Genomic DNA, 14,200 nt, shown 5'->3' on the forward strand with positions numbered 1-14,200 from the left:
GTCCGAACCCCAGATTCGTCCTGGGGAGGCTCTGGATTCAGGCAATGATCCTAGCTGCTGCTACTCCAGGCTCCATCCCTCTAATGGCAGTCCAGCCCCACCGCTGCTTTGCCCTCCAACTGGATGCCTCGCTGAACCCTGAACTCCCAGGGGACCCTGTGGGGGACATGACTTTGTAGCTCACATACTAAAGACCCAAGGCTAAGGGCTCACCAAGCGGAACTAGCAGTGTTCGATTTTGCAGAGCCCCAGAGGGGGAGTATCCCTGTCCTCATGACAGGAAACAGGCTCGGAGGAGCTCCGTGTCTTTCCCAAAGACACTTTGTTACTAAGATTTGAACCTAGGTCTCTCTCACTCTAAAGCCCAGGTACTTGCCCTGTCTCACAGCTTCCCCAAATTATCCACCAACAGCCAGCAGAACTGAGGGAGTGTTTATTAAATCACAAAATCCCCTTTCCTCCTCCCCGGGGAGAGAAGATCACAGCCAGCCAAGTGGGTGGGGCTGGGGCATCTAAGCCCATCGAAACTGGACCAGGCAGGGAGGGGGCTGAGGGAGGACAGGGGTGGGGCTGGGGCGCACAGGAACCCAAAGAACCAGGAGCACTGCCTGTTCAGATGGTGGTCTTGGGAGTTCATGAAGGTGTGGGGTGAGATTAGGAGGTCCTGGGATCCCGATTTCAGGCAGATGAAACATTTTCAGCCCCAGGCTGCCTCTGGGGCCTGCAGCCAGCTGAAACACCCCCTTATTGCCCAGTGGGGTTAACAATCTTTCCCAAGAAGATGATGGTGGACACGACGCTATCCCTAATACACACCAGAAAGGGCCTGTTCATCTTGATGGAGACCGGCGTCTCCATGGGCAGCGTCTGGGCTCCAGAGCCGGCCGCCCCCTCTGTGCCCTTCTCGTCCATCTTCAACACCGCCTTGTGCACCGCCTGCGGAAATCAGGATCGAGGTCAGGGTTGCCAAGCCACTCTGGGCCACGCACAGTGAGAGACCCCGAGAGGGAGAGGCCTCAGCCAGGGTGGTCCAGCAGAGTGGTAACCCGGCTGGTGCTGGCCGTCCCAGGCTCCTGGATCTTCTGCTGCATTGCCGGAAGGATGCAGGACAAGCAGAGGCAGGGTGAGGGGAGCCATGAGGCTGGGGGAGCCTCGTCTGCAGCAGGGGGGATGGAGTGGGGGCCGCTATCCTTCTGTGAATGACAGGGAAGTGCTGAGAGGTATAATGGCAGAAAGGGTCTACAGAAAGTTAGCTAGATGGAAGGGACAGGGTGATGTCCCCACCAGGAAGCCCCCAGTCCTGCGCACAGTCCTCTTAGCTTCCTGGGGGATGACAAGGAAGGGACCAAGGTTGCGGGAGGCGGTAGGCATCAGGGATGACTGAGACCCCAGATCCACCTCAGGGCACCCACATCTGGGACGTGGAGATCCACCCTGCTTTTCTGCTCATCCTGACACATTTCATTCCATTCTACAAAATCCTAGCAATTTTACTAGTGGGCAGCCAGCCGCCGTCAACACACGGAATCACAGCCATGCGCTCACCTAACTGCGGAAACGAGATGAGCCATGGGACTGAGCCAAGGCCCGCGGGAAAGGGGGAGTTGGCTCTGGCGACCTAGGGAAGGTCTAAGTGAAAAGGAGGAAAATTCTGTCTTTCTTCCTCTTGCCTCTTCCCTCCGGCTGTGCTGCTCGCCCGGCTGGAAGATACTCCCCACACCTGTCTCTGCTCCTTGCAATCTCCCCACCGGCAATGCCCTTTTAACCTACAAGTAGGGCTGCCAGATGAAGTGGGGATGGACCGTCAAATTTCAGTTTCAGATAAACGATGAGTATCTTCAGTGTAAGTCTCTTCGAGGCAATATTTTGGACTAAAGAAATTGGTCACTTACCTGAAATGTGAAGTTAACGGGGTGTCTTGTATTATATCTGCTCAGACTGGGGACCCTACCCTACCCCCCACGGTCCTCTCTGCCTGTAGCAGGCAGGTGCTCTGCCTTGCTTGGAACCACAGGGCCCATGGCTTGTTCATCTCTTGGCCATGCACATGTTTTCAGCTTACTCCCAACCAGGCCGTGAGGCCTTTTGGAGGCCCTGGGTCAGACCTACACCGGCTCTTGGCCTGAAAAATGTGCCAGGCCTTGATTACTGGTTTGTTGCCCAGAACTGACCTCTAAAATAGAACTAGGAACTTGATATTTCCAACTTTAAAGACTGGAAACACGAGGCTTGGGGAAGCAACATGATTGTCCCAGGATGACAAGGTTGGTTAGGGACAGAGCTGGATCAGTGCCTGGCCTGACTGGGGGTACGAGACCCGGCTGGTTCAGCTGCTGGGACAGTGGCTCCGGCCCAGGCTTGTGCAAAGGCTCCGTGTGTGTGTGTCGGGAGGGGGGGCATCCAGGCCGGGCAGGCTTACCTCACCCACTTTCAGGCTCCGATGAGGGGCGATCCGGGTGAGCTCCCCATGCTCCTCAAAGATTTTGGTGATACCCAGGTGGGAGAGCGTCCTCTTCAGGTCATAGTTACCCGTGATGGAGAACCTGGGCAGGGACACGTCTACAACCCTGGGGAAATGGGAAGGACAGGTGAGAGGCCGGGCCTCCTTGGTCTCCCAGTCAGGCTGCAGGGGAGGTGATAAATGGGACATTGGTCTTCCCAGCCCTGGAGGTCTCAGACCCTCTCTTTGTCCCCACAACAAGGAGGGACTCTGTCCCTGAAACTCTGGCTTGAGAGCACCTATGCTCTCTGAACTGTGTCCCTTCTTCCTAGCATCCGCGTCCCAAAGACATCACCCACAGAAATGCTCTCAAGTCCCCACTGTTTCGGGGCCCCTGTGGCTGCAGACATGGAGATGTCATCCCTCGACAGTCCTGGCCTTGGCTGAGCCCTGAGCCTGCCCTGACCCGGCAGGCTGGATGCTGGAGACACCAAGGGCCTGGGAGCTGAAGCCAAGAAAACTGAGCTCAAATTCATTCTGACTCTCATGAACTCTGTGACCTGGAGCAAAAGATCTCATCTCCCCCAACCACTTGGGCACTCAGGAGTCCCTGACCAGCAGGTGTTGCTCCTTCCATCCTTGAGTTAGTGGCTCCGTATCTTCTGTGGTTGAGACCCGATGGGCCTCCCTGCCTGGGGGCTGGGATCAGCAGTCCTGGGACACCTGTGGGCCCTACGTTCCTGTCCCCCAGCCCTGAGCCCTGTTTCTTCTTGCCTACCCAGGACCTCGCCCCTGCCTGCATTCCTTTCTGTTCGGCACCATCCATCACAAACGGTGTCTGCCTGATCACTTTCAGGAACAGACCAGGTTCTCTGTTAACTGATGCCCTACAAAACAGGAGCAAACACATCTCCGCAGGCCCCGAGCCCACTCTCCAGCTTCCAGCCCATTCCTCTTCTTCCTTTCATAGCAGAAAGGAGTTGTCTCTGCCAGCGATCTCCACTTCCTCCCACGCCTGCCAAAGCCCACCCCACTTGGGTCTTTGCCCTCAACCTTCCACTTTCCAGGGTCACGGCTGAGCTCTGCTCACTTGACCCAAGAGACAGCTCTCAGAGAAAGGATCCCCCTTTTTCCACCTTGAAGCATTCCAACCCAAGTCCGGCCTCCCCTCCTTCACCGGCCATGCCTTTGCTCGCCCTTTTCAGAACCATCTCCTCGTGTACCTGTACTGTCTGTGATGGTCCAAGCCTCACCCTTCTGTCCTCTTCTCTTCTGTCTTTCCTCCCACCAGAGGAAACTCGTGCAGTGTCGTCGCTTTAAATACCGGCCATGGGCCCAATGACTCCCAGACTTACCTTTCCACTCATTCATTCGTTCAACAAATTAAGTGCCTCCTCTGTACAAATCAGATGCTTAGATGCATGTGTGAACAGAAGAGGCGAAACCTGTGCCCTTGGGTGCGTGCTCTAGCAGGGAAGACAGACAAGAAGGTCTGTACGATGAAAAGCATCCCATAATCATTGGTGCATAAACTGGGCATCTGTGTATAAGCAGGCAGTGCGACCAGTGGCGGAAAGCACAGATCAGCTTTGGGAATCAGCAATGCTGGAGCACAGGGAAGATTTGATAAGCTCTGAAGGAGGCAAAGGCATCAGGCAAGCTGGGTCATTTCTTCTCCGTGAAACGAACTGCCAAGGAGACTGGCGGTTTCCAGCCTTTGCCCTACAGTTTCCGAGTTCACAGAAATATCTTGGGGAATGAGGGTTATGGGAGGTGAAGGAAGAGCCTCCACTCCCAGTTTACCCAGAAGTCCTGGCTTCATGTCATGTGGGCTCCATAAGGCCATATTTCCTTTAATATTCAAATTATGATGACTTGAGGTCCTAGAGTTGGATCGGGGGACTCAGCATCCTCATGTCCAAGTTATTCTTGCCAATTTCCCATGGGGTGCAGCTCTGGGACTAGCAAGTGGGGCTTCACGTTGCCTGTGCCACGCCCCTCTGCAGCCCTCGGGGCCGAGCTACCAGACTGGGTTTGTAGCGGGGAGCATCAGGGGATGATGACCTCCCACTTAGCCTGCTGCTTCTCCCCATTCCCCCAGCACAGCAACTTTATCTGAAGCATTCAGAAATGGAATTTCTCTTTTATGGAGCTTTTGGGTCAGTTGAGATATCCGAGATGTGTTCTGCTGTTCCTCTGAGGGTGTGTTTTGTACGGCAGAGTACCCATGGCAGCCAGTTCCATCCTAGCATCCGATCTACCTCCCCTATAACCCTCCCGGCTCCCGACAGTGTGTCAGCCAGGGTGGAGGCTCTCAGTAAAGACTTGTTGGGTGGAGAACAAGGGTGAGGGCGAGGTGGAAGAGAGAGAGTGCAGAGGAGGGAGGAGGTCACCCTGACACTGCTCCTACCCAAGCTGACACTGCCAAGTCCCCAGCCCTGACCCTTCTCAAGACAATCGACTGGTAAGCAAGTGCCTGAAAAGAATTTTGTTGGCTCATCTTAAATCTGTTTCACTTAAAATATTGATTCACTTTCGTTCTTCAACTATTATTTGTATAACTTATTTGGGACACGCTTTGCTGGTTTTGTTTTGACATTAGAGTTGAAACATGATTCTGTGTACAATAAACAACTCCCTCTGACAGCCCGTGTTTATCCTTGTGGTTCCTCTCTGTCTGGGATCCCATCACTCCTCTTCCATCAACACACACCACTGTTCAACCCTGAAGACTGAGCTCTGATGCCACCTGCTCCTGGAGCTCCCTCTGCCACCACCACTGAGCTCCGTGGTTCTGGTCTGTCCACTCCACTTTCGTGACACACGTGTCTCCCTCTAACAACAAAGGCTTCACTATATGCCTGTGACTTGTTTTCTGGTCTACCTCCTACCAAAATGCAAGTTCATTACGGAGCCCAGAATAGGACATGGTGATGGGGTCAGAGCTCAATAAATCCGGGCCAGAAGAAGCAAAGAGTATAAGGGAAGGCAGGAAGAAGGAAGAAGTTGCCTATGCCAGACACCCTCGTACCTCCGTGTGACTAATTTCTTCCATCTGTCAAGAGTGTCCCTCTTCAAGGCCGCCTCCACATTCTTCATTTTGCCCTCATCAGGAAGGATGAAGGTGGCAGTGATGGTGCCCTGGTAGGGCATTTCCAGGATGGTGCAGGACAGCTGTCTATCGTAGCCTGTCTCATACATGCCCCCATGAAACATCATGGGCACTTTCACTCGCTCATTTCCATCCAGAATGAAGTCTTCCTCTTTAGTTGCTTTTGGATCAAATTCCTGCTGCCACCTGGCTTAGGAGTGAAGAAGGACAAAGTGGCATAAGTGTCCTGAAAGGGAAGAGCTGACTGGGTCCAGCTAACCACTGGTCTCTGTCCACATGGATTCAAGGAGGGCATTTGGATACTCTGGAATGTGAGGGCAGGTCTCCAGGAATCCTTGCTCTTTGTACCGTGCCCTGGAAACTCCTGGTAAGATGGCCATGGGTTTGGTTGTCAGCTCCCAAAGAACACACAACCAAGATTGCTAAACTGAGAGGGGACCCGTGGACTGCCTGAAGCCCAGCTGCTCCTGAGGCTGAGTGAGCCTGTGGACTGGGTTCCAGCAGAAGGGGCTGGGTAATACTTAGTGGGATTTATTTGGTTCTGGTGTGAGTGAAAAACACTCTATTCTAAAGTTAGTCCTGGAGTAGCTGCTCTCGTGTAAGAATGAGAAAACCAAAGGAATAGGCTGCCCTTGGGAACCTGCTAAAGAACAGCAAACACTCAAAGCTGGGTGTTTAGACTCTTCTTTTTTGACCCTGAGAACTCTATGATGCCATTGGACATAAACTCTGACCTGGGTCTTTTCACACCTGCCAACCTCAGAGACCCCAGTAGGGGGACTTGAGAGCCAAGTCCCTGAACTCAACTCTGGTTTCACTGTTCTAGAAGGATGACTTTAGATGGGTGTCTTAACCTCTCTGGTCTTCAGTGCCCTTGTCTGAAGAAAGAAGATTTTGATGGGTACTTCATATGCTTTGTGGCTGAGTGGGAAAGGCAGCACAGCTCAGTGATCTTGTACAGTGAGTGTTGAGTGGATGCCAGTCATCAACAGCACCACTGTTGCCATTGCTTTTACAATCTAGGTGATGCAGTGACTTTGGAAATTTCCAGGTTCTCCTCCCTCTGCTCTTTTCCTCTATGTCATCAGTCTCGCTGGATTGGGGGAAAACTCGACTTCCATATTCAGGACCATGTCCCTGACAGCCCAGCAGTGATCTTGCCTGACCTGAGGGCTGTTGGCCTCTGATTCTAACCCATGCTGGCCAACCTTTTTGTGTGCATGGGGCAGGAGAGTGGGTGTGTGTGGTCGGGCAAGGGGGTGGGGGGAGGGATAAAGCTTGGATTTGGGAATATTTTTCCATTTCCTTTTTTAGTCTCACACCCTCAGACTTGGGGAATCTATGGAATGTGACAAGACCAATGCATCTACCAAAGTGAACAACATCATCATCATCTACACCATCACCATCCTAAGTATCTACTTGGAGTAACATAAAGTGCACAGCCTATGGGTCAAGAGAAGCGAGTTCTAGTCCTGGTTTTGTTACTCTAAGTCTCTCCATGTTACAATTTCCTCATTTAAGAAATGGGAAAAGAATGTCACTCCAACCTCTACAACCAGTGCTGTGTTAGGATAATCAGTAATATGAAAATGCACATATGAAGAATAATGGAGACTTCCCCAAATTCCTTTCTCATGCATTTTTACTTTGATTACCAACAACTGTCCTATGAGTTATATATAAAGGCACTCATTTTACATGGGACAGGTAGGGTTCTGAAAGATTGATTACATATGAATTCAAGGTCACAGAACAAGCCTATGGCCAACCAGATCTTTAATCCAAGTCTACTAGAAATTCTTCCCTTTCCATACCAATATGCCCCAAGCCTTACCTCGAAAGAAAATACAATTTGTAAGAAGCATCACAGTGCCAGGGGCTATATTCTTGATCAGGTTATTGATTTTCCCCTGGGTTTTCTGACTGACATAATCATTGATCTGCTTCCGAGTGTCTCCCAAGTTCTGGAAGTTGGTGGGGACAGTGTCTGCATTGTACAGGTTCTTGACCTCTGTCAAAAACTGCTTCTGTGGCTGCAGCTTCTGGTCAATGAACAAGGTGTTTTTAAGGTCCAGTTCGAGGTCCTTGCTCCCCTGGTTCATCCTGTGGATGAGGTAATGAAAGCCCTCATGAAGTTCTCTCTCTGGCATATTCCTGAAGCTGAAGCCCCTCTTGATCTCATCCAGGGTGGAGTCCTGGGCACCCAAAGACAGCATGGAAAAGGCTGCAGAGATGCTCAAGGGGGAGAAGAAGATGTTCTTGTTGGGGCTATTGGAGGCCAGCTTCCTATAAAGGTTGCAACTGAAGTCTGTGTTTCGCTTTGTGAGCTCCTGGGCTGCCCTCCTTCCCTTCCATGACTGGATCTGGCTTGCAGGTCCACGATACTTAGGAGTGAAGTCAGAATTCAGAAGACCTTCCACAGTGAGAAGGCCAGCCAAAAGTAGGCCCGGGCCCAGCATGGGGTTCATTTTCCTTAGAGATTGTCCTGTTGAGTAGTAGACTTGAGGTGAGCAAAGAAAAGAACAAAACAACCCCACTGCCCCATATTACCTACAAGGAAGACCAGATGAAGGCAGCAATACAGTGACAAGCATGTGATATACATAGCAATTTCTAGATTCTTTGGCACCCATCTTAGCATTTATGCTTTGTAGTCACCATGGCAATTAGAAATGGCTGTCCCCCTTTTATCGAGAGGGCTGAGTGTAGAAGATAGCTCTTGATTTTGTACTCTTCTCCCCTGGCTTATGGTAATAGCATCTCAATTCCTTTGACCAACTGCTCCCTCCACCCCATTGGATCATAGTAAGAATACCCCATAGCATGGGCATGTGACTGGAGCTAGGCCACCAGAATACTCCATCCACTGCCACACTGATTGGTTAAGGAATGAGAATGACCAGAATCAGATCAGAGTCTTTCCCTGCGAATGCACAGGACTCTTAACTCTGGAGTGTATGGCTTAATGATATAGTCCTAGAACCAAATGTGGTTATGGCTCCCATATACAGAAGGACAGAAGAGAGAGAAAGATAGAAAGAGAGAAACAGGGAGACAAACTTAGTGACTTCTTTGGAATTCCTGGATCAAACTTTACCTGAAGCTCACACATTTCTGTTTCTCCAAGTCATAAGAATCAATACATTTGCCTTTTGGGGTTGGCTGGTTTGAGTTGGATTATTTCCTTACAACTAAAAGAATCCTGACTAATTTGTAGAAATAAAGCCCTTTGTACAGAGAGAAACCAGGTCTCTAATAAACCTCTTTCCCTACACATTTTCCAAGAAAGAGAGGCAGTGTTATAGAGAGGAAAAGCCAAATCTTCTGGCTCTAGGATTGCTGCTCCTTTCGCCACTTCTCAGCTCAGCCTCTCCCAACAAGACTGAGTTTTTTTTGGGGGGGGGGGGAAGAGACAAAAGTTTCATTTTTTGTTTTCCCTTCATTTCTAGCCCTAAGGGTATAGAGAGCTGCCAAAATTATGATATTCTAAAAAACCTGTTCATTTCTCTAGTTGGACATGGCACAGTCAATGATTTTTACACCAATTTCTGTGTCAAATGAAAGCAGATTTCTTTGCTTGATCCTTTGCAATCTTATGTATTCTCCTGTACGTTACATCTCTGTTTACCTACAATCCATGGGAAACGGTGCAGTCTCAACAGTAAAGGCTATTTGTGATTGCCTCAGATTGGGGTCCTGAGAAACAGAGCTCGCAATGAGGATTCTAGCATTGCCTTTATGGGACAAGCTCCTCAGGAAGTGAGGGAAGCAGAACAGAAAGGGAAGGAACTGAGCAAGGTTGTGGCTCCATATAATATGGAGACTTGGCCTGATCTGCAGGAGAGGGCCCTGGAGCATCAGCCACAGAGCAGCATTGACCCTGTGAGACCAGGGCGCAGGCCTGTTGGACAGCGCTCAGGTGCTATGGTCAGCGGCCCAGGAGACCAGGGCTGGGGTAGAACTTCTGGGGTCCATTAGCTCCTACCCAGCAAAAGCAACTTTCTGGATTTGGGAGGGAAGCTGTGAGCTTTTAGCAACTAACCCTCACATCCCCGCCAGCCTGGGGGAAATGGGCCCACCACGAACAGGGTCCGTGCAGCTAAATCCCTGGGGCCTGACATGGAGGAGGCTCTTTCCAGTTGACTGAATGAGAGAATGAATGAATGCCGGCACGGGACCCATGCCTGGCTTGCCCCAAATCCCCAAGTTCTTTGTGCCCTCAAACCCTTTATGCCAGGTCCTGTGGACACAGCCCTCAGCACAGCGGACAGGGTCTGCCGAGACTCTGACCCAGGGTCTGAGAATTCTCATGGATCCTACCTGTTGCTTCCATCTTCTTAATGGACCTTTATTTCTCTAGGGACCTCGATCTCCTCAAACGGCCCATATGGCTCAGGGCCAGGGCCCCCGCCCCAGCTCCCAGGAGGTGGTCCAAGAGCTGGGCCCAGTCCTACTAGGTCATAGTGAGGTTCAGCCCTGAGAGCGGTTCAGCACATGACTTCAGTGTTCCAAGGAAGGTGAATTTTGGGGCTCTTTGCTGGCCTATTGGGGTGCTGCCCTCTCTCTTTCTCTGGATGTCCCGGGCAGAAAGGTATGGAAGCAGGCAGGGTTTTGCAGAGAAACTGGATCTGGGGCCACAGAGTAGGTGAACCCAGAGCACACCCAGCCCCTAGACTTCCGGCGGTGCTAGTGTGAATTACACAGTCAGCTACTGGAGGCCAAAATCATCCTAACAAATACACGTGCATATAAAAAAAAATCTCAGGACTACCAGGCAGGGAGGACTCTGGGCTCTGATCCCACACACCTCACTGCTGTGTGACACCGGAAAAGGACACCCCCTCTTTGAGCTCAGGTGATCTCTCAGCACCTTCCACTGCTAATGACATAGATTCTAGTAAAAACTATAGCTGGGGATGGACAAGAGCTCTGGGGACTGTGTGAAGATAGGTTATAGAAGACAAGGTTTGTGAAGTCCCTGAGGATATTTCAGATAAAGGAAGAAAATTAAAAATGGAAAGGATTTGCTCTCACAGGTTACCGGGCTGGACTGTTTACAGAGTCGGCCTGGTTTAAAAATAGAAACTCCACTTGTTGGGATGAGCCCTGGGTGTTGTACAGAAGTGATGAATCACTGAATCTTACTCCTGAAACCAATACAACGCTCTATGATAACTAACTAGACTTTAAATAAAAATCTGGGAAAAAAAAAGAAAGAAAAGTAGAAGCTTCTTGTATTCAGAGTAGATTGCTGCCTGCACGGGAGCTAATTCCTAACACTGGGGAGTGGAGAAGTTAGCTACCTCTGTCGAGGAGCAGAGAGAACATTCCCAGCAGTAGGTTCCCCACCAGTTAGGTGAGAAGCAAAGCCTGTGGACAACCTTCTGGGAGCGCTGTGTGGGTCTGGGCACAGGGCCTGAACTTGGAGCAGAGGAGGGAAGCTGCTGGAAGCTTTTGGTGTGCGTACACACACACACACACGCACACACATTTTATAGTGATGCCCCATCAGTGGCCCCTAAAAGTGTTTTCCACTTCTCCAAGTTTTTGGAATAAGCACTGATTATGGAATTAAAAGTCTGGATGTTGGTCCTCTCCAGCTTGTGTGTCTGTGAGGTGGCCCAGAAGAAGTCTATTAAGCCTTTCCAGCCTCAGTGTCTTCATCTGCCCCACGGAGTTCCAATGGTCTAGCCTTTCTTCCCCCAAGCAGCCCACACTGGCCCCATTTCTGGGCCTCTCCACCCATCATCACAGGCTCTAAACTCAATGCAAACTTGTCAGATGTGTACCAGCCCCAGATACCTGAGGAGGCTAACTTTTATTCTGTTCATTAAAATAGCAGAGCAACTGGTTATTTCCCAATAAATTGATAGGCTGCCCACGTTGAGCAATTCTTTGTTGGTTTTTAGTTTGGAGGGCGCACGCGCACATGTGTGTGTGGTTGTGTGTGTGTGTGTGTGTGTGGTTGTGACCTTCATAAGATAAATAAACACAATCAGGAAGAAAAAGGGCAAGATAGAACCTGAGCCTGGTGGGGGCCACATGGGGCGGTAAAGCTACCACCTGCCTTGCCAGTCCTCTCTGACTCTCCTGCTCCCACATTCCCTTTCCATTTGGGGTATCAATTCCTTCCTCTTACAAACATAAGAAGTAGCATGGTCCTCCTGAAGACAGATCCAAGCCGGGTGAGGAGCCCTCTGAGCGAGCAGCCCAGGTGCCCTGCGTCTGCCCTCAGAGGGGTCCCCAGGAAGGAGCTCTGCTTTCGCCTCCCATGCCGTCCCAGTGGGCTTTGTAATGGGAGAGCAAAGAGACTGAGGCATGGGGAGAGGGGTAGGATAGCGCTTTCAACACGAATGCCAGGAGTCCGTTCGTCCTTACTCTCCCTGGTAGTTTGGAGCAACAAGAGCAGCAAATGGGGCACACACAGAAATCAGAATCACTCCGTGCATGGTGTTTGGGGCTCCATGCTCCTGCCAGGCAGGGAAAAACTTATGCAGTGTCCGCCCTCAAGTCATTAAGACTAAAAAGCTTAGGGTGCCCTGGACAAGCCCCCTTCCCTAGTGGCTGGTTCCCTAATGAGTGACTGCCAGACACAGTGCCCCCCACTCAGTGAGGGGTCTCTCCCTGCACAGGCTGGACAGTGGTTCCCTGCCCTGAGAAGTCCCAGGCCCTCTGAGACCCCGGTTTCCCTCCAGTCCTTTCCAGAGCTCTCCACGGAGGGCACAGCCCTTGCATAAACTCAGTGCCCACCCTTGGACTGCAGGGTCCGAGGGCCCCTTCCTAAAGATGTACCTTGGCACCCCCAAAAGACCAGCACCGAAGCCCTGGGCTTGTGGACCTATCCCAGCTATGCACTGGGGTCCACCTACTTTAAGGGATGGATATTGTTTTAAGGGGAGATCGCACTAGATATATTAGACGTTATTTTCTGGAAACAGGTTTAGAATGAAGTGGTGGTAAGACAGATCCTCCCTCCCCTGCAGGACAGGAGAGGAGAAGACCTGGGAACAAACGCCATTGGGGATTGCAATAGGCTTCGTCCTCCTTTCTCGGAAACTAAGAGGGTGGGGCACGAGTCCATCGTCTTATCCCTACATTTGCCCTGGAGATTTCTGCCTTCATTCTTTTAAAAAATATTTGACGCCTTCACGAGGGGCCCGCCCACAGTCTAACCTGGAGCCCACATCTGGAGCTCTCTTTCCTGAGAGGCAGTGTCCCCAGCCAGACCCACAGACTTCTCCAAATCCTCGAGCACTTTCCACGTCTTTATATGGCCCATTCCTCCTGCCTTCAGTGACCTCATTCCAGGATGAGGGAGTGCATGGTTGGGAAGGCTGAGCCATTGTCAAGTTTGGGGCCACTCGTGCCCTAAAGGAGAAAGGGAGACCCAGCAGACAAGGGAGCTCTCTGAGGTCACACTGCACATTTTGATGCATCAGAGCGGAAATCAGCTCAATTAGGGCAATTCTACAACAGCATGTGGGACTGGCTCCTCCGCCTTCCTTTCTTCCCCCAAATCAAGAGTTGGTAAGGATAGCTTCTGTTCTTGGTGAGAGATAAAGACAAACAAACAGCTCATGCAGAGCACAGCCTGAGCCCCAGGGCAGGGGCAGACCTGAATGGGAAGGACCTCCTTTTTCTCCTGGGACAACCCCCACTCCACTCCCACCAAGGATTTTCCTTTAGAAAAGCACTAGGGGGGCAACATCCGTGAAAATGAATCAGGATTCACCAAAATGCCCAGCACACTCTTCAAGAGAGGGGTTTCCCTGATTTGGAGAGCCTCCAGAATTTCCTGCAAGACACCCACCCTGGGACTGCAGGCTGTCACCCCAGCTTTGCATGGGTTAGACAAGAAAACCAACCAACCAACCGACAAGACCGGATACTCACAGCACATTCAGGAGAAATCCACTGAGGCAGCCAAATGGATCTGTTTTTCTTGCTTTATTATTTATACGTCCATAGCCTCTCGGTAAAGTAGACCAAAGGCCAATAAAATTAGCCGGCCTGAGTGGGCAGGTGATGGGGACTCTGGGAGAAATGGCCACACCGCTTCCTCGGGGGCTTCTCCTCATCCCCGGAGGCAGCCCCGTGATATTTAGACCACGCCTGCTGGGCTGTGGCTTTTCTAATGAAGTCTATTTACAACTTTTGCAACGAGTGCATTTCCCAATCACTGTGGGTCTGGAACCTGGACTGTTCCACAGGTAGATTACTATGAAATAGCCAACCCAAACACCGCCGCTGTCATTGATGGGAAGAGGTTGACAGCTGGGTTTCTTGGGGGGTCATTCCCATTCTCCCCCATTTCTTTCTTTTGCTATTTTTCCATCTTCTACGACAGTCAGTTCCTTTACTTCAGCTGGCATAGAGTGCTTTGGGGGGGAAGAGAAACAATGAAATAGTTTCTGTTGGGGATAAGCAAGAATCCAACACTCACATCAAAGTTTGCGATCCTTCAAGAAAATAACAAATTGCTTTCTGCCTGCTTGTTGCACTGGAGTAATGAGAAGATGGTTGGTTTTCCCCTCCTGACTCTTCCGTGTTTTCCAATTTGGCTTTAAGGAACAGGTATTCCCTAAGAATGAACTTTTAAAAGATTTAAAATAAACTAGAATTCTTATCCTTCAAACCCTCTGATC

The 14,200-nt window shown here is 50.8% G+C and overlaps 1 protein-coding gene across 1 annotated transcript; it reads right to left on the reverse strand.

The window, feature by feature from the left end:
• Positions 1–427: 427 nt before the first annotated feature.
• SERPINA12 (serpin family A member 12) lies at positions 428–13,649 on the reverse strand. Its single transcript, XM_059371346.1, has 5 exons — positions 13,449–13,649; positions 7,390–8,040; positions 5,472–5,742; positions 2,420–2,567; positions 428–936 (listed from the first exon to the last, which is right to left on the reverse strand). The coding sequence occupies exons 2-5, from the start codon at positions 8,021–8,023 to the stop codon at positions 745–747; spliced, it is 1,245 nt and encodes a 414-aa protein (XP_059227329.1). The 5' UTR covers positions 8,024–8,040; positions 13,449–13,649; the 3' UTR covers positions 428–744.
• Between the last annotated feature and the right edge of the window lie 551 nt (positions 13,650–14,200).

This window comes from Mustela nigripes, chromosome 13, assembly GCF_022355385.1.
Source record: "Mustela nigripes isolate SB6536 chromosome 13, MUSNIG.SB6536, whole genome shotgun sequence".
NCBI classification, from domain to species: Eukaryota; Metazoa; Chordata; class Mammalia; order Carnivora; family Mustelidae; genus Mustela; species Mustela nigripes.

Excerpts from the sequence above, each read along its gene's own strand:
- SERPINA12 (XM_059371346.1), bottom strand. The coding sequence starts at position 8,023 with ATGAACCCCATGCTGGGCCCGGGCCTACTTTTGGCTGGCCTTCTCACT. Across the intron at positions 5,743-7,389 it reads AAATTGTATTTTCTTTCGAG|CCAGGTGGCAGCAGGAATTT; the intron begins GTAAGGCTTGGG and ends TTCACTCCTAAG. Across the intron at positions 937-2,419 it reads GGAGCCTGAAAGTGGGTGAG|GCGGTGCACAAGGCGGTGTT; the intron begins GTAAGCCTGCCC and ends TGATTTCCGCAG.